The sequence below is a fragment of the Nannobrachium achirus genome (assembly GCF_963921795.1).
Source record: "Nannobrachium achirus genome assembly, chromosome: 6".
Lineage (NCBI taxonomy): Eukaryota > Metazoa > Chordata > Actinopteri > Myctophiformes > Myctophidae > Nannobrachium > Nannobrachium achirus.
In genome coordinates this window covers 62072129-62097750 of record NC_137815.1, presented here as the reverse complement: position 1 = coordinate 62097750, position 25622 = coordinate 62072129, and the positions used below count along the sequence as shown (strand labels likewise).

Genomic DNA, 25622 nt, shown 5'->3' with positions numbered 1-25622 from the left:
AAGATGGATTTGTAAATAAAACTGGATAGGACAGCACCTAATATTAGTTTAGTTATATGGCTCAAGTCATGTCCCCACCACTGATATACAGCATGTGACAGAATGGTGGACAATGGCTATAGAATTGCCGCACTTTCCATTGGCAGAATAAGAAACAGGCAGATTTAGGGTAACACACTAACATCCGGAATTGGTAAAACATGGCAGACAGTTATAGATGATCTGTGCAGGGAGCCACAATTAATACCACTTCATATTCACAAAACTATGCTTAATACCAACACAGTACTTGCCATGAATATGTAATTATTTCCCCTCTCTGTGGTGAGTCAATGGAAGTTTAGGCACTTTATGAACTCATGTCCCTTTACCATTCTCAGTCTGAATTGGCTCATCTAAGTACACAGGATTTTACAAGAATCTTGACCATGTTATGTTTGAAATGTTTTCAACATTATTGCATTAAACGCAAAGATATTGATTTCCCTTATCATTCAACAATATGCTTAAACTCGGATAACTGGCAGTCGTCACTTAATTCAATCAATTGTATTGACATAATTACTTATTTCGCCAATTAAATATGAATTCATGTAATCCTGATTAATAATAGATTAATTTTGTAGGAAAACTTTATTGGAGACTTTCTGATTTTCCTGTTATCATTTCTCCTCAGGTATCAGTGGCTGCGGGTCTTAAGGATGGTTTTGTCTCGGTGTCGGTGCTGGAGGTAGCAGAACTTATTGTCTGTACCGTTTCCCCTGAGAGTGGAAATGGTCCATTGGGCCGCAGCATGGGGGACATGTGTCTGGCTCCAGACTATGCTGGCCTTTGCTGTGGCCAACTGTCCCTCAGTGGCCCCCAGCGCTGTCAACTTCTCAGTTGTTTACACCATGCCCTTCTTCCACGCCCGGGGCACCATCCAAAACATAGTCAACAACTCAATGTATCAGGAGGTCTATGTGGCTTCTCAGAATGTGATCGAAGCCGTCAACAGGAGCCTGGAGAAGGTCTGGGAGCTTCGCACTGGACCTGTTGGAAGCCCGGAATGCAACATATGTGATTTATGTGACACTGACAAGGATCCAAACCTATTAGAGAACACAGACAATGAGGTGTTGTTGCTGGATACCTTCTTCATGTATTTATACTCTTGTGGAAGTTCTCAATATGGCGTGTGCCATTTCCACCAACTTAACACAGATGGGAAACCGCCTTTTCCTTCTAAATGTTTATTCAGAAAGGAATCGAACTCTGCTGCTTACTGCCCTGACTGTCTGGCCAGCCCTTTAGGTACCAAAGTCACCATGGTGGAGGAAGGTCAGACTGTCTACTTTTTTGTTGCAGCTACAGTCAATGACAGTGTGACACAACGTTATGGCAGGAAGTCCATATCGGTGCGCCGGCCATTGGCGACGGAGGACGGGTTCTACAGAGACGTCCGGGGATTGACTGTTCTGCCGGGCTTGCGGAGAACCTACAAGATCGAGTATGTCTACAGCTTCTTCACCCATGAGTTTGTCTACTTCCTGTCTGTACAGAGGGAGAGCCCCGACCAGGAATTCTCTCCGTTTCAGACTCGCCTGGGCCGGCTTCCACGGAACGAGTGGGAGATGAGAAGGTATCGCGAGGTGATTCTGGAGTGCCGCTTTGAGCCAAAGCGTCGGAGAAGGAGGAACGTGGTCATTGAGCCCTACAAGGATGTGGTGTACAATGTGGTTCAGGCAGCCCACTTTGGCAAGGCAGGCAGGGAACTGGCGGAGGAGTTGGGAGCAGAGGAGAATGGTGACATCCTTTATGGAGTTTTTGCTGTTACTGATGACAACGGGGTGACGGAGCATGACTCTGCCTTGTGCGCCTTCCCCATGGTCCATGTTAACAAAGCCATTGATGTCGGCGTGGATGTCTGCTGCAAGTCTGGCCCAGAGCAACTATCCAGAGGGCTCTGTCACTTCCAGCCCTGTGAGAACTGTCCTCATGAGGTGAGCCACTTAGTCAACTCAAACACATCAATGCCAATCAGACATGTTTATCGTACCTCATATCGGCCGGCCTGATATATCAGTCGGGCTCTGTTGCTGACTCAGTTGTCATGAGAGGGCCTGTTGAATGTCATTTGGGTGTAGTGCCATGTTCTTTTAACATAATATATGCATAAACATGATAAGGATGTTAAAACAGACATAGCTCAGTAGGTGGTCGGACCACGCGTGCCGCGCGGTGCAAAAGGAGTGCTCCCTAGCTCCGGTTCAGCCAATCAAAAGCTTCCGTGGGCGGGTTTGCCCAGAACTCATGTGCGTTTCCAAATACGCCTCAGGGAAACATGTCTCAGCACAAGAACAGCGGATGATAAGTTCCACTTAACATGTACAGCCAATAATCAATTGGTAACTTTCCATTTTGGCATCCCGTGGGAAAGACGCTGGTCTCTACCTTGATTGTTTCCAGTAAGGTTCTCCTACAGCTGGAGTGGGAATGAAAAGTGTCTGTTTTCCAATAACATCCAAAGTACTGACTGACTAACCTTCTCTTAAAATAGCCTAGAATTTACATTAAATAATTTCAAGAGTGCTTTGGATAGCCCTTCCTCAATTAAATACAATCAATATACTCTATTTAACATCTTCATTCATTCTCACAGTCTGAAACTGTAATAACCAATAGTTCAAACATCTGGCATTTTCACTTCTTGATGTTTATCCTAGAGTGCTAACTTTATCTGATTATCAACCACATGAAACTACAGTGTTGTGAGTTTATAAAGATTCAATCAGGGGCTAATTGTTGGATAAAAAGTCCTTTTCAAAATGGAAAAAGACAGTCTACCAGCTCACTATGCAGAAGGAAAATACTAAATAGTTACTGAATGATTGCATACAGGAAGAGGTCATTTTGGGAAATGTTCTTATGCCTCCTGTCTGTTGCAATCATTTCTTTAATCATTTATCATTAAACAATTATAAATGATGTTAGATGAGAGAGCACAAGCTTCTTTATTGTTGCAGCATATCCACAAAAGACTTAGATTAAAAACATGTAGCACCAACATGTTTCAGTGTTGGTCTTTTCATCAGTGTTTTGTTTGCTATTGGGCTGTTTTATATTACTGGGTAATGGTCAGGTTTGGTCAGTTGTTAAATATAAATTCTCATGAGAAAGTATGCTGGGATGTTTTTAGATCCCAGCATACTTTCCATAATTACTAGAAAATCCAAGCTCTTGAACACTGGACATTTCTTGCAGGTTACTTAAGTACAAGAGAGTGAATAGGTGGTCATTGAGGATATGTCTAGGGGGATATACTTCCTGTAAGGAGCAAACATTGCTGTTATAATTACAGAGCTAAAATTTCGGATGATTTTAAGAGCTGCGCTGAGGCGAATTCCTATCAACTGTGTTGACATGACGATAAAGTATTGAATTATATCATGAAATTGTGGTTGGGAGATGGATGTGGTTTCCCTGTCAGGGACGTTGTTGTGAAATTAGGTACATTTATTTTAAATGTTAAAAGAAACTAAACAGATGCTTGTTACCATTTAGAAAGCAGCATCACCATTTTATTAGTGTCTCTGGTTTGAAACATACTGGTTTCTCTATTGTTCTATTTCTTATAGGTGATGAAACATTGGAAATAGATTTGAACCTGATTTAGACCTGAAGCTGATTCTAAAAACGACGTCTAAATCTGGGTTTTCTGAAAAACCTCAGATATTTATTCAAAAACTACAAAAGAACCATTTTAGCAACAACTCCAAAATGGGTTCCCAGATTGAAAGGTAAAAACCACCAAAGGGGTTCCCGGTCTAAATGGGTTTGTAATAGTATTTATACCGTATTAAAGACAAGTGTTATTTCTTTAGTAATGTCGTTTTGTATAAACCGTAGCATGTGCAGCTTCCATTTGGAGCAGTGAACTCTGGCCACCAAGGCCTCTGCTGTTTTGCTGCGCTTGGCTGCTCTTCTCAGTGCTTTGTGCTCTGCCACAGGAATGTCCAAGAATCCAAAATCCTAGTTGTTCCATCTGATTCTGAAAAACCAAATCCTGCCTTATCAACTATCTCTGTCCGGTGCCGTGTCATTGTTCCGATGCCCCATTAGTCCGACGCTGGTGAAAGCTGACCCGCCGACGCTGGTGAAAGCTAACCCTAACCCTAACCACTAATGAGATGTCAGACTTATGGGCAGTCCCCCTCTGTCCAACCCTGGAGCATGACAGCAACATGATGATACTGTCATTGATTGCAGTGTCATCGAAACCTGTGTGTGTTTGTCTGTCTTTCATGGGCATACCTCGGGCACCGCATCCGCCACTGGCCACCCTGATTGGCCAACCTTACCAATCCGCTTCACTGATTGGCTTGCATGATCCCCAACTTGCTTCGTTCCCGAGTTGCGTCATTCCTGAGTAGGCCAATGCTTGTTTATAACTGTGCTGCAACCCTATTGTTTGGATTCTCTAACAAAGGGTACAGCATGTTCTCTGACAACAGGTACAATGTTGGGATGGGTAATGCCTAACCGGGTTGATCATACATTGCATTCCCATCTTGCACCGTTCCCTATTTACATCGCCCCCGACTCACACGGTCCTTGAGTAGGCCGGTACCCGAAGTGCACCGGTCTAGTTAAATTAATTGAGCAATTCTAAGAGATTGTTTCCAATGCTGCAGCCTCTTCTCAGATGATGAGAAACCCTGGAAACATACAAACATCTTAGTTATCTTCCCATCTGTGTTAGTTGACAGTTAAGAACACTTTAATACATTCCTCATGGTATTGGGGGGAAAAGGTTTTGTGGGATTACAGTGAACTATAAACTGCTCATATTTTGATCAGATTTCTTTAACTGGGCACAGCCTATAAATGATCTACTTTTCTCTCCCATCCTCCTTCTCCTCCTCCTTCTTCCTCTTAACCTTTTGAACTTAGGGTCAGCATTTACCGTTCAGCTAACCAATCAGTTAAATTTCCCCTGAGGATAGAAACCAGTGGCTTGATCAGGAAACATAATTCACAGCATGTTTTAGCCCCCAGGGAACATGAGTGACAGTCAATAATAATGCTAAGAATCAATGTTAAATGTTGTCCTCAAAATATGTTACTGCTCTTCACTGCTCACGCATGGTAACCAAAGAGGTGGAAGATACATATTTTCTTACATTTGTTTTCACTATTTTATTTATTTGATTAATTATAATAATTCTTGGTATAAATATCTGACAAAGTTGAATACAAAACACTGAGGCTCCTCCATACCTCCAAAACCTGATCAACCCCTACACCCCCACCCGTTCACTCAAATCAGCCAACACAGGGATGCTGACAGAACCCTCGCTAAAAACCCCAGGGCAAAAATCCTCTCGTCCTAGACAATTTGCCCTCCTGGCCTGCAAACTGTGGAATAAACTCCCTGTCGCACTACAGACTCACTCCCTAGCTTCCGTCGTGGACTGAAGACTCACTCACCTCTTCAGACTCCACCTAAACCCATAGCACTACTGTAACACTCCCCTTCCCTCGATGACCACACATGAAGCTAGATAGCATTTTTAGGTTTTAGAAAAGTTGTTTTTACTGATTAGGTGCGTGGTCTACCTATGTTGTTATTTTTTCTAGATTGATATTCCTATGCATTTGTTGTATTATTGTTGATGTACTGAGATATTATCTTGTTTATTATATTGATGGATTACCTTCTTATTGTAAATCGCTTTGGATTATACAACTTTATTGTCAGCTTGCACTGAAATTCTTTTTGCGTCACATGACGTCACCGTTCAAGGTACAGACAAGACAGATACAGTACAATACGAAACGAAGCGAAAGACATCACAAAGACAAACAAGGAACAAAAAAGAACATGTCCAGTGGTTCAACGATTCTGGTTCAAAAGCAGAACAGACTGATGTACAAAAGAGTTCTTTAGTCTGTTCTTCTTATACTTTGGGACTCTAAATGCCTAAACTGTAAACTGTATAGTTATGCATCTGTGCATATGAGTGTATGTGTCCTTTGCATATCTCGAGAACCATCCGACCGATCGACTCGGCACGTGCATCGCCAAAGACCAGAGGGAATGCAGTGCCTGACGTCGAGTCGGTTATACAGGCGGTTGTCCAGAACCGCCGATCCGAATGACCGATTTGCCCACATAGGCATATAGAGACCCAGTTAACTAGAACCGCCAATCTGACCAATATGCCAATATATATGATAGGGATCTCCATTTATGGGCATAGAAGGGACAAGTGCAGACAGATACAGATATTTACGTGTGGGCAAGGCATAAAAGGGACACAAGCAGACAGTTAAGGTACTTTGACAATATGTACAACGTACAACAGGACCCTTTTAGTCCTTTCGTCCTCTGTCAGTGACTGAGTGTGTCCCCCATGTATCTCAAGGACCGTTCAACCGATCGAATTCAATCGACTGAGTGTGTATTGCTGACGTCTCGAGGGAAATTAGTTTGTTGGATACGTTTTATTTTAACTGAAGATGTTGAGAGCACACACAGTTTGTGATAACCGTTGTTTCTTTTCAATACTGACATTTCAGTCTGATACAGAGTTACACAATGTGTACATGAAGAATCCTCTTAAACTATAGGCCTACCCTATTCTGTATCTAAGCTTTAAGGCAATAAATATGTCAGCAGCAAATTGTCAACAGATTCAGGTTGTGCTTCTGGCTCTGAATAGAGCTTTATGCGTGTGTAGGGTGGTGCCTGGACTGGAGGCAGTGGTGGCACATTCTGCAAATGTTTTTGAAGATAATTAAATTTTCATCCAAGTCGAAGGCGCTGGACTGAGAGATGAATCATGACATGTAGTTTAGAATAATTGAAGGTGTGGATCTTTGTCAGGACTGACCTGACAAGACACCTGGATCTGGTTCTGTCATGTGGGTTGTCACAAGTAAAGGAGAATTTCTGTACGTGGGCTTCCCTTCAATTGGTCTACATTCTACTGATGTATCTATTGTATTAAAAAGCAGCTTTTGGAGTAAAGCTTGGTGATTTTGCAGTGGTGACTCAAACAAAAAGGGAGCTCTTAAGACAATTCCATTTATTTCCACATCATCTGTTTATGTCCATGTCCTTGTGACTAGAGTTCAGAGAACAACGCTACATGCCGGGACCAGCCCACCATGGTTTCCAAACCCTGTTACAGAGTGGACCTGTTCAACAGGCAGATGAACGATATCCTCCTAACCTCCCTGTTGGTCACCACCATAGAGAACAAGACTGTGGCCCACATCGGCACCTCTACTGGACGTCTGCTGCAGGTGCAGGAATGGACAAACACCTTTAACGAGATACACCACAAAGCCTGTGTAAAACAACGTGTTTTACGTAGGCTGACAGAGTGACAGTGTTTTGACCAGCATCTACAGAGCACAGTCTCAAAACACAGAACACATTGTGAAGTTTGATGTGGAATTTTCATAGAAGGCCGCCACTGTTCCCATTATTCCCAAACCACACCCACACCATTACCTACCCCACCCCATAGATTATCCTGCAAATGAAGAATTAAGATATAAAAGGTTAATGGCTACAGGAAAATATAAATATGTATTTATATAATATTAAATCAATTAAATAAACATTATGCTGTACATTCAATTATCAATTGAGTATAAGGTATTTATGACAAAAACATATGTCTATATGTGCACAGTTACGTGGACAAATGCATCATATAAACCTGCGTATTCTCCCATAGGTATACTTCACATGCGTTATAGAATTGATTCGATATGGAATGAAGAATTGTATAGCTGTCACTTTTAATTGTAGTCTAGTCATTACTTGCCTTCTGAATGGATTCCAATGTTATTGACTCTCTCTGTTGTGTTTGTTTTGGCAGTATGTGTTGAGACGATCAACCCCTATTATCTTTGCCAATTACTCTTTGGCAGAGAACCAGAGAGTATCCTCCATTGCTGCCGTATACTCCCCTGAATATCTTCTCTTTGTGGTTGGAGACAAGGTACAGTTTGGAACAGGCCTATTTCTTCGAATTACATCATATTACAACTTTCTGATCAACTTTTGGGACATTTATATTCTATTGTTTCATAGTTTGCGGTGAAGGCCCATTTCTGGTAGCCTTGTAAACCAGTCTCTCCCAGGAAATCGACATTTCATTTGCTTTAGCGAGCAGGTAGAATGTCGCTCCAGGAGGAGGCGGTTTGCAAGGCTACATTTATGGCACCTGTCAGATGTCACGTGCCCCGGTTTAGTTGCACGCTGTCATTGGGCATTGAAAATAGTAGATCTACAAGCTCACAAGGCAGAACATCATGATAAGTGTTGTTTCTTGGTTCAAGATGATCCAGGTGCCACAAAGAGGGCCAGGCTGTCAACACTTCCTCACCTGTGCCACGTGTCTGACAGCCCCTGAGTTCATGGGCTGTGGCTGGTGCTCTGGTGAATGTTCCTGGGAGAGTGAGTGTCACAGTGGCTGGAGGAATGAGTCCTGTCCACCAGGCATCAGTGGGGTAAGATGTTAGCCTCGTAAACCAGAATCAGAAGGCAGGAGGAGTCTAGTTTACTAGGCTAGTAAGATGTGTCCAACAACAGTATTCCTGTTGACCACATTCACACAGTGGCCATTTTGCACTTACTGTATGCCATAACCCTGCCGACTCCCAGAGTATGGTCGCAAGTTACTCTGAAAACCTCCACCGGCTGTCCGTCCGTCCGTCCGTCCGTCAGTCCGTCTGTCTGTCTGTCTGTCCGTCACGTCACACTTTTGGCCCTACTCTTATCTCCGGCATCGTTGCCCCTATCCATGCCAAACTTTGCACACACACTCCTTGGCTGGCAAGTGGTTTCTCACATGGCCCTCTTCTAGCGCCACCATGAGACCGATTTTTGCAAAACACATTTTTGGACACTGCTCCTACAGATTTTGCCCTAAAATCACGCAAATCGGTACACAGTATCTCTAAATTCATGTCATCAACATGGATCTGTCCCATTTCCCATGTTCCCTCCTGATTGGCTACGATTGTCTTCTAAAGTTTGTGTATGCGACCAGATGGTGGCTTATCTCCCGATTAGGGAGTCTTACTGGTTGTAAGACTCCCTAAGTGCGAACAGTCCAGTGCTATGTATTACTGATGAGTATCAGTCAATATTTTGCTACTTTGCTGTGCTGTTTACATCACAATGTCACACAGTCTGAATATCAACAGTGATATATTTTTTATAGAACAATGAATAGCATTTCAATTTAAACGTGACACGATCTCATACAGTACATAATATATTTGTGTAAATCTACACAGTTCTCCCCAAGAACAGCACCCCCTGATGGCCAAACAGAGCTAACAGTGTGTGGCTGGGAGTTCCAGTCTCCTTCAAGGCCTGCTATCACATACAGAACCCATCAGGTCAGATTAGGAATAACGCCCTGTGCTGTACTCTCATCAAAAAGCAACAACACACAGTAAGTATCTGCGTGATACTCACTCTTTACTATAGTTACAGGTTCTACTGCATGCATACTGCATAGTGTGTGTGTGTGTGTACATCTTTATGTCTGCCAGGCCGGAATGGCCGGAGGCGGGGATTATGTTTTTGCCAAAACGTACACAAATTTTGGTACACTTATCTCTGGAGTCTGTTCTCATGCTATTACACACGTTTTTGATACTCTGTTTGCATGTAATTGGTCGTCACAATTTGTTCTTAATGCTTTAATGATCTTGAAATCTGCTTGCGGTGCATACAGGTAGATATACATTTTCTGCTGACATGCTGATATGTTTATTTATTGTGCAATTCCTTAGCTTGGTGTGTAAGATTCGTTCTGGGGCCATTGAGCTGTCCAAACCTGTCAACATTACAGTGGAAGTGCATGAGGGCAAGGTGGAGGGACGCTACTCTATTGATGGGAAGGCAGAGATGCAAGGGTTCACATTTGTGGTAAAGCTTTGATAATGCCCCCCTTGTTATATCAGTGGTTCTCAACCTGTGGGCCAGGACCCCCAGGGCGGTCCCCAAATTATTTTGGGGGCTCCCGAGATGATTAGCTTAATGTAAAACATTGTGTTCTCACTCAACAGTAAACAAACCAACATACAGTATAAGTGTATAGAGGGTATATGCACATTTTTACAGTGACAATTTAAGGACTTTTTAATAATCTAAATTGACAAATTAAACTCTGGCCAAATTGTCAAATATTAGAGGCAGAAATTGTGAAAATAGCCGATCTGCTAGCCGAACAGAAAACGTGTTATACAAAATGTAGTGCCTCAACTCTTAGTGATCTGCTATTTTCACAACAGAAAAACATGTTATACAAAATGTAGTGCCTCAACTCTTAGTGCTCGTCAGGGTGGGGTGGGGGTCCCCAGTTCAAATATGATTATTTTTGGGGTCGCGGCCTGAAAAGGTTGAGAACCACTGTGTTATATTCTATGTACCTGTGTTTGTTTGTCATTACTAGATATTGGTTTATTTACGTAGCCTTTTTACACGTAAACTTAAAAAGTTAACATTCCCTCCAGATTCCCAACATCACAGAAATTCAGCCCAACTATGGACCTCGTGTAGGGGGTACACTGATCACTGTGACAGGGCCTCATCTGGATGCCGGCAAGGCTAGAAGGGTAACCCTCAATGAAGAGCCCTGTCCAATAAAGAGGTACGACCTAGACAGCCTTCCCTTCTACTTTTTACAAACAGAATTTCTTAGCCTCAAACTCTGACCAACCAGCGACTATATCTGCTAGATGGGTAGAGCATAATATCGTCGTTTTCGGGTGGAAACCTTGTATGTCCAAGATTGTTCGGTTTGTATTTATCATTTTAAAAATGAACGGCGTTGTGTGCTTGTAGATCGGCTGTTTTCACTAGTTTTGTGCGACATCCTTATAAGCAGGGCTTTACTTGGTGAAAAAAAAAAATATGAATTTGAAACTTGGGAGATACAAGGTTTCTGCCCGACAGTGACGATATATATTGTTGCATGAAAAGCAGGCATTTATTTCTTCTGAGAGTGTCACAGCAACTAGATATTGACATTTGCCAATACTTGTTTCAACATGTGTAGAGAGTAATTATGACATAGAACGATGCATGCAAACTCAGGAATGCAATGCTGTCCTACCAATGCTGACAAATGAACTAACTATAATCTTCTATGGCAATCTGTTATTTTGTACTGTATATCAGATCGTTGACCCATTGCCCAGGTTATTTTTGTGTGGGTGAAATAGGCTCTCTCCCTCTCTCTGCCTCCCTCTGTTTCCATCCCCTTCCCTCTCAATCTCTCTCCATCTCTTCCTCTCTCTCCCCCTCTACCCCCTCTCTGTCACACACAACAGAAACCGTTGTCTAACAACAGAGATTTGCACTTATGTCAAGGACCTCCCTCCATTTATGGGCAAACTCTGATTTAAACCGCCGCCTATCAATGCGAATTTGCGCTGATGTCGGGCTTGAGTATGTCCATACTTCGGCATAATCTGGCTGCCCGTCTGCCACAGACAATTTATATCATGTCTTCAACAGGGGGTCCGGGACCCCTAGGGGGTCCTCAGAGTTACTACAGGGGGTCCTTCAAATCTTTGTGTGATAGAAACCTTTTTTCTCCTTTTTTATATTAACCACCTAGCCAAAAATAGCAGACTAAGTACAGGGTGAAAGTTTATTAAGTATTGACGGTTCAAGTGGTTACATCTGAAAACACAAATTGACAAACAATGACACTATGGAATCTATGCACAGGTTGTGGGGGTCCCTGGATCATCTCTCTCTCAACTAAGGGGGGTCCTTGGCCTGGCAACGTTTATATTTTACAATGCATGAATAATAAAGCACGAAATATATAATAATATAATAATGTTGATGAAGCTGTCCACTTTCCACTCTACAGTGTCACAGCCCCTAAGGGCAACGTATCGTCCATCATCTGTCTGTCCCAGCCTATTTCTGAGGTCAGGGATGTACCCCTGAGTGTCTTCATTGACAAATCACCAGTCCTCACCACCAAGGTATTCTACTACAAAGAAAACCCTGAGATCACAGCTGTGCTGCCCGATTGTAGCTTTGACAGGTAGGCAAATGACACCTTCACCATAGCCATATGGTGAATTCATTCATGTATTTATCTACCATTCCACCACACGCAGTCACACACGCATACAGTAGGCTTTCTCTTATGCACGCAAGACACATCCACACTCACTTGAGTGTGAGTGTGTGTGTGTGTGTGTGTGTGTGTGTGTGTGTGTGTGTGTGTGTGTGTGTGTGTGTGTGCGTGTGTCTGCGCGCATGTGTGCGTGTGTGCGCATGCGTGCATAGCTACACACATGCACATTTTAATTTGTTATTTTTATTTGCTTACTGTTTTGTTTATTCGTTTATTTGTCACACAAAACTATTTGTTAAATGAACTATTATCATGGTATAGGAAATAGGATAGATACTGTATATTCTCCATTATCAAATGGTCCATCAAAATGTGAGAGGAAAGTCATTATTTTGTCCCCCTCCTTTGTAAAAAAGAAAAATAACTATCCTTCTTATGTGTGTGTCTGTCTGTCTGTGAACTTCAGAGGTTCAAAGATTGTGATCGAAGGGAAGAATCTGGACTCTGTTTACCGGACCATAATACGCTTTAAACCCAACGAGAGCCACCTGAAACCAGTGAACAGGGTATCGTATTTTTACTCATTATTTATCTATTTTATCGATGATATTTTTTTATCAGCCATGGTACAGCAGTTAACAAATAACACCTGTATTTGTTTTTTAATACTATATTGAGGTTTTAATATAGAAGTGGTATGAAAAAGAAAGGGCTGGTGGTGGGGTTAATGGGCCAATTATAGCATCCTGTGCAATTCTTCACATCACAAAGCACCCACGCAGCAGAATAAACACAGCACATTACTTGATGGAAGGATATTATTTACCGTCAGTCCCTCCTGGGTTGTCATCGGTAGCAGCTGCTCTTTCTCTTATGAGAAATGGAGGTCTTGTTGTAACTTGGTAAAGGTGGCAGGGTGCAGAGCCTCTGTTACCGGTTTTGAGTGACAAATATGAGGCGCCCTTCTGGACAAAAGTCAAGCCAATGCAGGAGCCTGATAGAGGAAGTAGCGTTTCCTTCCAATCTCTCTTTAGGGACAAATGTATTGGTCAGATGCAATGAATCACATATAACGATAGGGGGAGGGTGGGCTGTGGTTTGGGGACCCCTGTTGTATAATTAAGCAATATTACACAAGAGGGTGTGTGTTATCGTGAATATCAGCACGCCTGCGTTGCTGCAGGCGCAGAAGTGCTGATATTCACCTACGTCTATAATAACCATGTGCACAGCAGTTCAGTTAAAGGTTTTCATGTGCAGTTTGCATGCAGTCAGGGGTCCTATTTTGTTCCAGGAATGCAAAGGCAAGTCATTGCCCACAAGGATGGAGTGTACCACTCCCATGTTCTCCAGGGAAGAGACAGAAGAGGGACAGCTCTCCTTTGACATGGATGGGGCAGTGGGACTCTGGAATGGAGAGTTTTCTTACCACCCTTACGGCGAGCCCATACCATTTGAAGCAGATGGCCATGTATTACGCCTGTACCCCGGGTTTGATGAGGTGTCTCTACATGTAAGGACTGTTCCGTCACATTAAGTGCTGTTTAAGCTGAAATGAAAATAAACCATTTGTATTTATCATGTCTCAATTACGATACCTTTCTCCATACACAGCATCAAAAGCTTAACCTTGTGAGCTCCTGTATGACCATTATCATGACCGTGGCAGGAGTTGACTGTGATGCCAAAGTCCTAGACAATGAGATCACCTGCAGGATACCCAAAAACATGACCATCCCAAGTGAAGGGCTGCCTGTGAAGGTTAGTTGGTGCAGTGATTCAGTTACTGACAGACAGGCCAGGGATCGCTCACGCAAACTAGAATACCTTGAGGTTGGTCTCAGATGCAGGGGCATCAACAGCTTTATTTTTTGTTGTTGTTAAAAATACAATTTCTTCCTCTAGACAAAAAATAGGGGTTAAGATTGTGTGTAAGAAAGTGGGGGATTTAAATATATTACATTTTGGGCTAATAATGTACTTTTAAGCACACATGCTGATTGAAAAATGACTTGCTAAGTCTACATTTGGGCTCAAAAGCGTTAGTCAGTTCATTTGTCAAGTAATAGCAAGTAGCAAGCATGAATGACACCTTGTGCAACCACTCTTATATACAAATGAAAACTGTATAATCTATACAAATACCTATGATGAAGGTTGTTTGCTTCTTTGACTTTTCTCCAGATCTCCATCAACGGGCAGGTCCACAACGTAGGCACGGTGGTGAGAATCAGTAACCACTACATGGTGGGCATCGTTCTGGGCATCCTGGCTGCGCTGGTGGCTGGTGCTGTGCTGGCCTTTGTCTTCATGAAGCACTTGAGAAAGAAGAAGAAAGGTAGGCTTCTTCTTTCATACAGCTTGGACATTATTGACCTGGACATTGAGATTAGGACGATTACACAAATCTTTCAGCTTACTTATATGTTGTATCATGGCTAGTACAATATGTTTATTTGTATTTTTATGGGTGATCTTTGATGGTGTTGTGAAATGTTTTTTCAGCCTCCATGATAGAATCCCGCCTGTCTCATAACCCGAACCGCACTGGCACAAACAGTGTCGAGCTGTCGCCTGTTGGGGACTACAGGAGAGGTACAGTAAGATAATAACAAAGCGCACAAAATGTAATACCCTGTTATGAATGTATTTCATTTAGCTCTGATGCATAAACTTAAATCCTTTATTAAAATATCCTTTAGTACATTTTGTATAAATCCTAGCTTAAAGGGATATTTCACTTTCAAATAGAATAAACATTAAAGAAATAAAAATGTAAAAAAATCACGGCCTCCTCACGTATTAGAAGGACATAGCAGTGATGTCTAGTAGCGATTAATCTGCTGACAATTCTTTCAATTATTTTATTCACAATTTTACACATCCTACCTGGTTTGCGTTTCCCCCCCCCCATTCTGAATTCCCATAGACTTTTTTCATATCGCGTCATATAAGAACTGTGTTCCAAACATAAACAAATAATCTCAGCGGTTTGACTCATATGGATATGAAGGTGAGAAAACGCTAATGAAACAGACTGTATCAAATATGAGTGACTGACTATCATAAACCATACAGAGACACCTCCCTGACAATATCGTGGAGACCGTTTGTTTATTTTTGGACCACAATGCTTATATGATACGATTTTAAGATGACTCAATGTTATTCTCCATAGAGAAATTACTTCCGTGAACCGGGGGATGAGTGAGTCACGTCATGACTTTGTTGCTCTATTAAATTAGACTATAAAATCACAGTAAAATGGAATTGCATTATTTTTCAGTCCATAGATGAATTGATTATATTCTATTGTGTTGCCCATTTCTAGCAGTGTCTGTGAATCCGTCCCCCCTGCTGGCTGGCCCTGTGGTGTTCCCCAGCCTGGCCTACGCTGCGGGCAGCATGGACCCCACCCTCACCCCGCTCATGCCTCCAGAGAAGATCTCCATCTCCAGCTTCAGGCCTGAGCTCCTGGAGGAGGTGAAGGACGTTCTCATCCCCGCCGAGATGCTCGTCGTCCAGCTCCACCGCATCATAGGGAAGGGTACTCTACATCACTGTGTGTGCATCCGCTAGAGCAGTGCTTCTTGAACTTTTCACATTTCAAGGTCTCCCCTTAACTCTGACAGAGAACAAATGGAACCAAATGAACCCGTTAGGGTTCATTTGGTTCCATTTGTACGCTGTCAGAGTTATAGACTTGTATGGGTCAATTTAGACCCCCCTAAAGGAACCCACAGAGTCCCTGGAATCCACTTTTTAGCTTGAGAACCCAAAAAGAAAGATGTGATGTCTCCCCAGGACCCGAACTAGTGAAAATAGCAGATCTACAAGCTCACAACGTGTCGCTTCGCTTACGCGTTGTGTGTGAGCTTGTAGATCGAGCTTTTTTTACTACTTCTTAAACATTTTGTTTTCTAATTAATGGAATTTCTTAGATTATTTATTAAATTATTTGGAGAAAAACATTGAGTTTGTTTTGAATTCATGAAGATTTTAGCTTCTTTTTTTGGTTTCTTAAAAAATAATGAAATAATGTAGGAAACCAAAAATTAAGGGATATTTACTATTTACCCACAAATGGGTCCCGACCCCAGTGTTTTGGAAAGAGTCACAGTGGAAAATCATATCTAGGATCTACTTCGGCTTCCTGCGCTAAAAATAGCCAATCTACAGTTCAAGCTCAAACCATATGACGGAGGATAAATTAGGCATTACTCTGTCTCCACCCTTTTCTCTCTCACCTCTCTAGGTCATTTTGGGACAGTTTATCATGGCTACTTCACAGACCACAACAACAGAGAAATCCACTGTGCTGTAAAGTCATTGAACAGTGAGTAAATCCTTCTTAAGCCAAGAGATCCAATATAACCAGGGATAGGTAAATGTCATGTTCATTTTCGAGTGTTGTTCGGGAGAGTTGTTGATGTTGGCTAAACCGCACAAATAAAAATGCAATCGCCATAGAAAATAAAGTCAGTATAAATTAAGTAAATCTTATCTTGGATACTAAGCCAAATCTATTTGGCTTAGTTACTAGTATCTAGTCGATTTCACAATTTGGTTGTTTTTATTGTGCATCTGTAAAGCAGATACTAACTATATAGTATTTAAAGAATACCTATATAAATTGTATGTATGTATGTATGTATGCATGTATGTATGTATGTATGTATGACTGTATGAAATTGTGTGTACGTAGGCCTATGTATGTAGGCCTATGTATGTATGTATGTATGTATAGTAATAGTAGTAGTAGTAGTAGTAGTACTAGTATTAGTACCACATTATTAATATTGTACACTTTCAGGTTCTATTTGTCCCCCCTCTCTATCTCCGCCTTTCATTCGTTCTCTCTGCCAACCCTCTTGTGTGTGTGTGCGTGTGTGTGTGTGTGTGTGCGCGTGCGTGCGTGCGTGCGTGTGGTCCTAGGAATAACGGATGTGGAGGAAGTGGAGCAGTTTCTGAAGGAGGGCATCATAATGAAGGGTTTCCATCACAGCAACGTGCTTTCGCTGCTGGGCATCCTGCTGCCCCAGGAAGGGCTCCCTCTAGTGGTTCTGCCGTACATGAAGCACGGGGACCTCCGTCACTTCATTCGCTGCGAGAAGCGGGTGAGATGCATGCAGGGCCATTGCCAGGAGTTATGTTGGCAACAGGAAGAGTGGGCACCTGAGAAGTCTGGTTGCTCAATATTAAATTGGCTATTCTTTTCCAAAATGTCAAAAAATAAAGAACAAACGTAAGCTTTGGAAAATGGTCTAAATAAGGTAAAGTATAGCTTATTTGAACATGCTTGAACATTTGATGAAGGGTAAATATAGGTCCGATATTAAATGATGTTCAAATCACATACTTTATTTCTGACATTTTCCAAAGCTTGTTATTCTTTACTTTTTCCACATTTTTAAAAATAAATGCCAATTTCAAAACTGTGTGCCCAGACTTCTCAGGTACTGTATGCTCTATGTTCATATACAAAGTTAGGATACCTGGCCCCTTAAAACAATGCTTTTTGATGGCATGGATGTGTTTAAATGACAATACCAGTGGTACTTCATATTTAGGCCATGGTACAGTATACAGTAGGCCTACTTTACATTACTGCAGACATTTTACAAAGCATGCTGTACTTATAGATTTTGGAGGAAGCTGTTGAGATGAAAATCAACGTAGAGGCTTGAAACCTAGTAATCCACAATCCTAGTAAAACACAATTAACAACATTAGAAGAAGGTAAATGTTATAAATGTGTGTATTTCTGGATCCACATGGAACAGTGTCTGATGTCATTCATCTATAACAGTGTTTCTCAAATGGGGGTACGTGTACCCCTAGGGGTACGTGGAGGTACTGCCGGGGATACTCAGAAAATGTCCCCAAAAAAGAAAAATAGTAGTAGGCCTATAAATCACTGTTATGTTTAATGATGAGAAACATGTTGTGAGCCTTATAGTTGCTGACCCAAATTATGGTACCAGGCAACTGGGATGTGTTGGAATGATGTTTGAATGCAAGTCATTGACATGAAAACTTCAGGAGGCACTGTTTGAAACTCTTACTCCCTCTCTTATTTGTGATGGTTTTATGGTTTTAATTGCAGTTTTATAAGGAAAACGTTTTTGTCGGGTAAAGGGGGTACTTGGATGCAAAAATCTGGGAAAGCGGGTACTCAAGCCAAAAGAGTTTGGGAACCCCTGATCTATAACATATCCTATATTAAAATTGTCTTAAGGGAGGACATGCTGGTCAACCGGCGGACCACTCAGACATAACCATAAACAAAGCCCATTTGTCCATAGATAGTCAGGACCATAGCCATGTCACTCTGACATAGCCCTAAACAAACTGTACTGCAGCCAAAAGGTGGTATTGCAGCTGAAAATGCTCTGAGAGCCATTCAAAAATGAGAGGCTCTCTATTCAGGAGTGGTAATTTAGCATCAAACCTTTTGATAAACGTTTTTGGGACATAAACAATATGACATAAATACTTTTTAAATGCATGGTGTATCACCTTTAACTTAAAGGCCTGTCCATACTGTCTCCGACCACCAAACCTTTCGTCTGAGAGTTCCGACTTTTCAGCGTGCAGCTTTCCGAACTCTAATTCGGGGTAATTCTTTTCAGAAGATCCGAGTGACGTCATTTTGTGGTTGAACCGGACCTTTCCCGACAAAAAGTTTGGTGGTCGGAGACAGTATGGATAGGCCTTTAAGTTAAGGCATACGAGCTGGTACTTAAGAAAATCAAAATAGAGCCCATATGTACATATAGGGGAAAAAGTGAGGGTGGCCGGTGGGGGTAAGGTAAGGGTGGGTGATGATGTAGTAACCATTACTTTCTAAATCAGTGGGCTAACTATGCTGTACAGGTGGTATGGTCATGAACTACAGTTAATGATTTGTTTGCAGATTTATGCACAAGCGTCTGCCTACAATTTGGCATGCATTGTGAACAATTTCCAGTGGACCTAATTTAGTTCCTCTCCCTGTCTGAGTTTCTTTCAGAACCCCACAGTGAAGGACCTGATTGGCTTTGGGCTGCAGGTCGCCAAGGGAATGGAGTACTTGGCTCAGAAGAAGTTTGTACACAGGGACCTTGCAGGACGCAACTGCATGTGAGTCACTTGAGGTCACCTGAGGGAGGTCGAGAAACCAGCAATTAATTCACTGCCACTGGGCCTCGTCGTACGATGGAGTATAAATTAGCCTTTATTCGTGCAGTGCCTGGAGACTATGTTTCAAAATGCCACACATCATTAAAGCAGTGTCTGATTGCCAGGACACTTTGCACACACACTGGCAGTAGGCCAAGAAGAATCGCCTCTCCAAACCTTTCAAATTGGCCTCTTGGAGCCGCTATAACAGCTTGCTTCACGCTTTGGCATATACGGTATGTCTTGAACCGTAGGTCGTACAATCAAAATTATTTTTTCCATGGACTCCATGGATTGATTGATGATGCGGAGCAGAGAGGGAAGCACGCACATCTTCAAAGATTTACAGGTGCCGAACCAAGGAATATATACACACCATGAAAGAAGAGGAGGTTCGCACACTGTTCCAGAGCTCCAGTCAATAGTTTATTAGGATACAGCGTTTCAACCCCTTCGGGTCTTCATCAGGTACGGACCCGAAGGGGTTGAAACGTTGTATCCTAATAAACTATTGACTGGAGCTCTGGAACAGTGTGCGAACCTCCTCTTTCTTTCATGGTGTTGATTCATGATGCAACATATAGTGTTCCAGATTAAATTTTCATCCATTTAGCATTTTCTTTGAAACACTTTTTGCTAAGTCTACTCTCAAAACTCGCAGAGCACACTGTCTTCACGTATAATAGGGATACAATGTTTCGGTCACTCAGTCCTTCATCAGGCAAATTGGTATCTTTGGGGTCAAGATGTATGAGTCTGCTTTTTCAGGTCCCATTCCAATTGGCTATGACTGCCTTCCAAAGTTTGCTGGCCCTGGGTAGGCAACGCGGCCTGCCTCCTGGTGGAGACCAGTGCTCTGAGTAGAACACTTTTCTAGTTTGAATCTCAGAATACAGTGCCGATGTGACCCCTCAACCACTTGAACCCTAGTATGCCTCTTCTGGGGAAACAATTGTGGAAAGAGATTCGGTGTTAGTGGGAAAAAATACAGAGCCGACCCGAGTAGGCTTTAAGTCAGTGGTTCTCAAAGTGGGGTCAAGAGACCCTCTGGGTGCCTTGAGGGGGTTCCAAATGGACCCTTGCAGGTCTGGAAATGGTACAAATGGAACCAAATGGACCCTTTAACTCTCAGAGTTCTACTGCGCTGTGTTCTCAGGCTGGATGAGTCGTATACAGTCAAGGTGGCAGACTTCGGCATGGCCAGAGATGTTTTTGATAAGGAGTACTACAGCGTGCAGGACCATCGGAAGGCAAAGCTTCCTGTTAAATGGATGGCCATCGAGAGTCTGCAGACACAGAAATTCACGTCCAAGTCAGATGTGGTGAGCATAAAAACACTAACGATCTTTTGCTGGTGATGGTCTTTTTTTCTTCTGAAACCTTTGAGCTGGCGGGTGAAAAACGTGCATGTTTTTATTCAATGAATGAATACATAGGTCAAGGGTTTTCAATGTTTTCAGGCCAGGGACCCCTTAGCTGAGAGAGAGATGAAGCAGGGACCCCCACTACATGTTGTATAGAATTGTGTTGCAGAAGAAAGATTTTCATAGATGTCTTAGACAGCTTAGACTTGTTTGACAGCACTGTCATCATGTTGGATTAATGTGTATTTTCAGACATTTAACCACTTGAACCATCAAATACTTTAGTCTGCTCTTCTTTGACAAAAATAGCCAATCTACAAGCTTACGCAATGCGAGGCGTTGTAAGCTTGTAGATCTGCTATTTTTGGGTAATGTTCCACTCAGAATAGGGATGCTAGGGTTCAAATAGTTAATGTAAAAAACATGATCCTATCACACAAAGATTTGGCGGCCCGCCCCTGTAGTATCTCTGAGGACCCCCTAGGGGTCCCAGACCCCCTGTTGAAGACCCCTGACACAGGTCATTTGTCATTCCAGTGGTCCTTTGGTGTACTGATGTGGGAGATGCTGACGAGAGGAGCTAGCCCCTACCCAGAGGTGGACCCTTATGACATCACACATTACTTATTGAAGGGGAGGAGACTTCCACAGCCGCAATACTGTCCTGACCCTCTGTAAGTTGTGATTATATAATACTAGAAGCTGGGCCGCCCTTCAGCGTCTAGTCGGCGACCTGGCCAACTCGGAACAATGTAAATAGGGAATGAATGCCCCGCCCTTTAGGACCCGTTTTGACCATCTGTCTGCCTGTGTCCATTTATGCCCATATATGGAGATATCTGTATCTGTCTGTCTGTCTGTCGGCGTCCATTTTATGTCCATATATGGAGATCACTGCAGTTATAGTTCTGGGTCCATTTTATGCCCAGATATGGAGATATCTGTCTATCTGCGTCCATGTTATGCCCATATATGGAGTATCTGTCTGTGCCTCCAACTGTGTTGCAGACACAGTGCCGGTTCCCCCATTAATGCAAACCTCATTATACCTGTTGTCATAGGACCCGTTTTGAACATCTGTTTGCCTGTGTCCATTTATGCCCATATATGGAGATATCTGTATCTGTCTGTCTGCGTCCATTTTATGCCCATATATGGAGATCTTTGACCATCTGTTTGCCTCTGTCCATTTATGTCCATATATGGAGATATCTGTATCTGTCTGTCTGCAATCCATTTTATGCCCATATATGGGGGCATTCATTGAACGCGCGTGCCCGTGGGACGAACGGTTCTCGAGATACGCGGATTACATACATACATACACACTCACAGAGATTTTTTGTTGACTCATGTGGCGTACGTGATGTCAGAGCCTTTTATGAAGTGATGTCACAATGAGTCAGAGCTTTCGCCGATTTCCTCCGGAACAGCCTGATGTCAACAATCGTGCCGCGGCGGGGAACGCGCGTGCCGAATCTGAAGCCGGTGGGACGAACGGTTCTCGAGATACGCGGATTACAGACACACACACAGACAGACAGACAGACAGACAGACAGACAGACACGCAGAGACTTCTCGCATTTATAGATAGATACAGGCCAATCGGAAATTGTCAAACATTTTCAAAAAATAGACAATCTATAAGCTCACAACGCAATGTGTGATGAGCTTGTAGATTTAAATCTTTAAATACGGCTTAAGTGGTTATTTTTGTTTATTTCTATTCCTATTTATTTCTTTGCTTATAAGTACATTCTTCTACTTGAGTAAAGGTACGAAAGTATTGGCATCAAAATGTACCAAAAGTAAAAGTACAAAATGTTTGAAAATAGCAGATCTAGATCAGCTATTTTCAAATAGCCTAGGTATAAAATAGGGCTAAAGTGGATTAATGTATGTTTTATAATATAATCATTTATATCTGCAAAGTAACTAGTAACTAAAGTCAAAGTACAATATGTGGATCTGAGATGTAGTGGAGTAGAAGTAAAAGTATTGGAAATTGGAAATACTCAAGTAAAGAACAAATATCTCAAACTTGTACTTAAGTACAGTACTTAAGCAAATGTACAAGTTACTTTACACCCCTGGTGCCACCGTTTTCCTAGCCGTAAAGCATGGCTGGTCTCACTACCGTCCTATACTGTACATCTTCCCTCTCACTCTTGCCGTATGCTCAGCGAGGCTTCTAAGTTCAAAAGTTATTTATTATGAATATCCTAGGTGGTAATTTCAATCTACAAGGTAGGGGAGGAGGAAGAAAATTGTCCTGACACAAAGTCCTTGTAGTAACAGGGTGTTGGAATGGTCAATGTAAGAGTGGTAAAGAGTGAATTGGCCACTATTTTGCATCCTGGCCTGGTTAAGCAATACAATATAGAAGTTAATGTTCATATACCTGAGTGACACACACACGCACGCACGCACGCACGCACGCACGCACGCACGCACGAACGCGCGCGCGCGCGCGCACACACACACACACACACACACACACACACACACACACACACACACACACACACACACACACACACACACACACACACACACACACACACACACACACACACACACACACACGGACTGGTGGTGCGTTACAAGTGAAAGTCAACATGCTTTTCCTGTTTTTGGACAAACTTTAATGATGAACACCATAGTCTCTGATCTTTGTGAGGCTCTGGAGAATAGATCAACCATTCAGGGAAGGACTGTGAAGAAAGAACAATAGAACATGATGTCTCTGTTCAGTTTTCTATGAGTGAAAACAAACAACATGACTCATAATATCACATACTAACCAGTAAGACGCCTAAGGGCGAAAAGCGAGGTTGCGCCATGCCTTGGCCATCTGGCCAGTGGTGTATATCGGACCAGTTACTCATACTGTATATACAGACCCCTGGTACCCATAGATATTCATAGATATGGTCTTAATATTAATGACATCAGAGGGATCTCCATATATGGGACGGACAGATACAGACCTTCGGTCACAAATAACTGATTCTTTGCTTCAATTACAATTTCGGGATTAACCAGAGGTTCGCATCTTAAGTCGCACCCCAATCCGACTGATATGGCCATTTATGAAGATCCCTGATGTCATCATTATATGCCCTTATATGGGTATGCCTGTTTATGGAGATCTCTGTATCTTTCAGTCCTTGTCCCTTTCATGACACGGTTTTCGGCTCTGTCCACTCTCCCCAGGTATGCCATCATGCTCCAGTGCTGGGACCCTGACCCAGAGTTGAGGCCCAGCTTTGCTACGCTGGTGTCGGCCGTTTCCACCATCCTGTCGGGCATGGAGGGAGAGCACTACATCAGCTTGAAGGTCACTTATGTCAACCTGGACCAGCCGCGGCCCTATCCAGCCCTCATGGAGTCTGCCGATGAGTATGGTTCCTCCTCCGATGCTGAAGACACAGACTCTGTCTCCTCCTGATGAACTTTCTTACTCTTGCTTAACAGTTTGACTCAGGGGTGTCGCACCAAATTCTGGGCCCTGGTTACAAGGACTCACTGCAGGCCCCCCATGAATGTTCTTCATAGGGGGAGGGGGTTTAACCCATTTAGACTGGGAACGCATTATTACACATTATTTTGTGCTTTAACTATTGAAAATAGCAGATATACAAGCTCACAGCGCTGCGAGCTTGTAGATCTGCTATTTTTGAAAAATCTATGTTTCTATGTCAGTGGTTCTCAAACCTTTTCATGTGAAGGACCCCCAAAATGATATGTACGGACCACCATCTCGAAATATTTAGTTCCAGGGACCCCCCAGAAGCAAAATTTGAGTTACAAATGTAAAGAATACATATTCAAAGATTTGCAAACATTTTCACGACTTTTCAAAAATAGCAGATCTACAAGCTCGTAGTGCAGCACTCGGTGCCGTACTGTGAGCTTGTATATCTGCTATTTTTCAATAGCTAAAGTATAAAATAATTAAGGCCCCTCCACCTTGGGCCCTAGTAACTCAGTCCCACCTTTCCCCCCCTTGTGACGCCCCTGGTTTGACTGCAACTGGTGCTACTGCAAACGCACACTGAGCTCTGCCAGAAGGACAAACCGATGTCTTTTTGAGCCAGCTAGCTACAGTATAGTGCTGCTAAGAAGCAGCTAACAGTGAGCCGGTCAGTGTAAAGGTTGTTGGTCCTTGTTGTTGTGGTCAATGAGGCCAGTTCCTCATCAGGTAAAGAAGAGACTTCTGATGCTCTTAGGAAGTCATGGACAACTGAATTAAATTAGTAAATTAATATTCTCCCCAGGGACTATTTTTGGCTAGCTTTTCAAAACATTTCAACTGCATTAAAACACATGTAACTTTGTTAATAACATAACAGTGACACAACTTAAACATCTCTACATCGTCATTTTCATACTGTAGTGAAATGAACGGAAACCAATGACTTCATCCAAAGTAAAAACAAACAAGGAAACAAACAAAACTATGGCATGCTTTGAAGAAATGTCTGCGGTAACGTAAGGTTCAGTACACTGCTAATGGGCTAAACATGACAGACCACCAGTATGGTCCATTAACAGGCAACTGCAAAGACTGGATGTGAGACCTCCTCATTTTAGCTATTTCATTCTCATTGCAACGTAGTGATTGTTTTGTAGTGATTGTATATGTTGGATCGTGCTTCTGCAAAGTAACATCACAATGTCAACCATAATTTTTAATAGCAGTCTGACACGACCCTGTGTGTACAATCCCTTTCAGATATAGTGTAATAAATGTATATATTTATTTGAGGCCCTGACGAAGACAGCTTGTGGTCGAACTTGTTGGTTTAATAAAGGCTGCTTCCTCTTTTAATGAGATCTCCCATTTTTCTTATCTGATGTCTCACCTCGTCTGATCCAGGAGCACCTTTTACTATTTTAACTTTGTTGACTCTTGTCTCCGGTGAGCACCTGGTTGTCTCGTTCTCTCTATATGTATTTGTTCATAGAATTATTATGCTG

At 42.5% G+C, this 25622-nt stretch overlaps 1 protein-coding gene across 1 annotated transcript; it reads left to right on the top strand.

The window, feature by feature from the left end:
• Positions 1 to 773: 773 nt before the first annotated feature.
• mst1rb (macrophage stimulating 1 receptor b) lies at positions 774 to 24090 on the top strand (the record flags this gene model as incomplete). The annotated part of the gene is made up of 20 exons (XM_080727684.1): positions 774 to 1982; positions 7114 to 7290; positions 7875 to 7997; positions 8338 to 8508; positions 9301 to 9461; positions 9805 to 9940; positions 10528 to 10664; positions 11898 to 12077; positions 12580 to 12679; positions 13408 to 13626; positions 13728 to 13874; positions 14298 to 14451; positions 14619 to 14708; positions 15445 to 15660; positions 16369 to 16449; positions 17049 to 17230; positions 19126 to 19235; positions 20431 to 20596; positions 21176 to 21312; positions 23856 to 24090. The coding sequence occupies 20 exons, from the start codon at positions 774 to 776 to the stop codon at positions 24088 to 24090; spliced, it is 4131 nt and encodes a 1376-aa protein (XP_080583810.1).
• Between the last annotated feature and the right edge of the window lie 1532 nt (positions 24091 to 25622).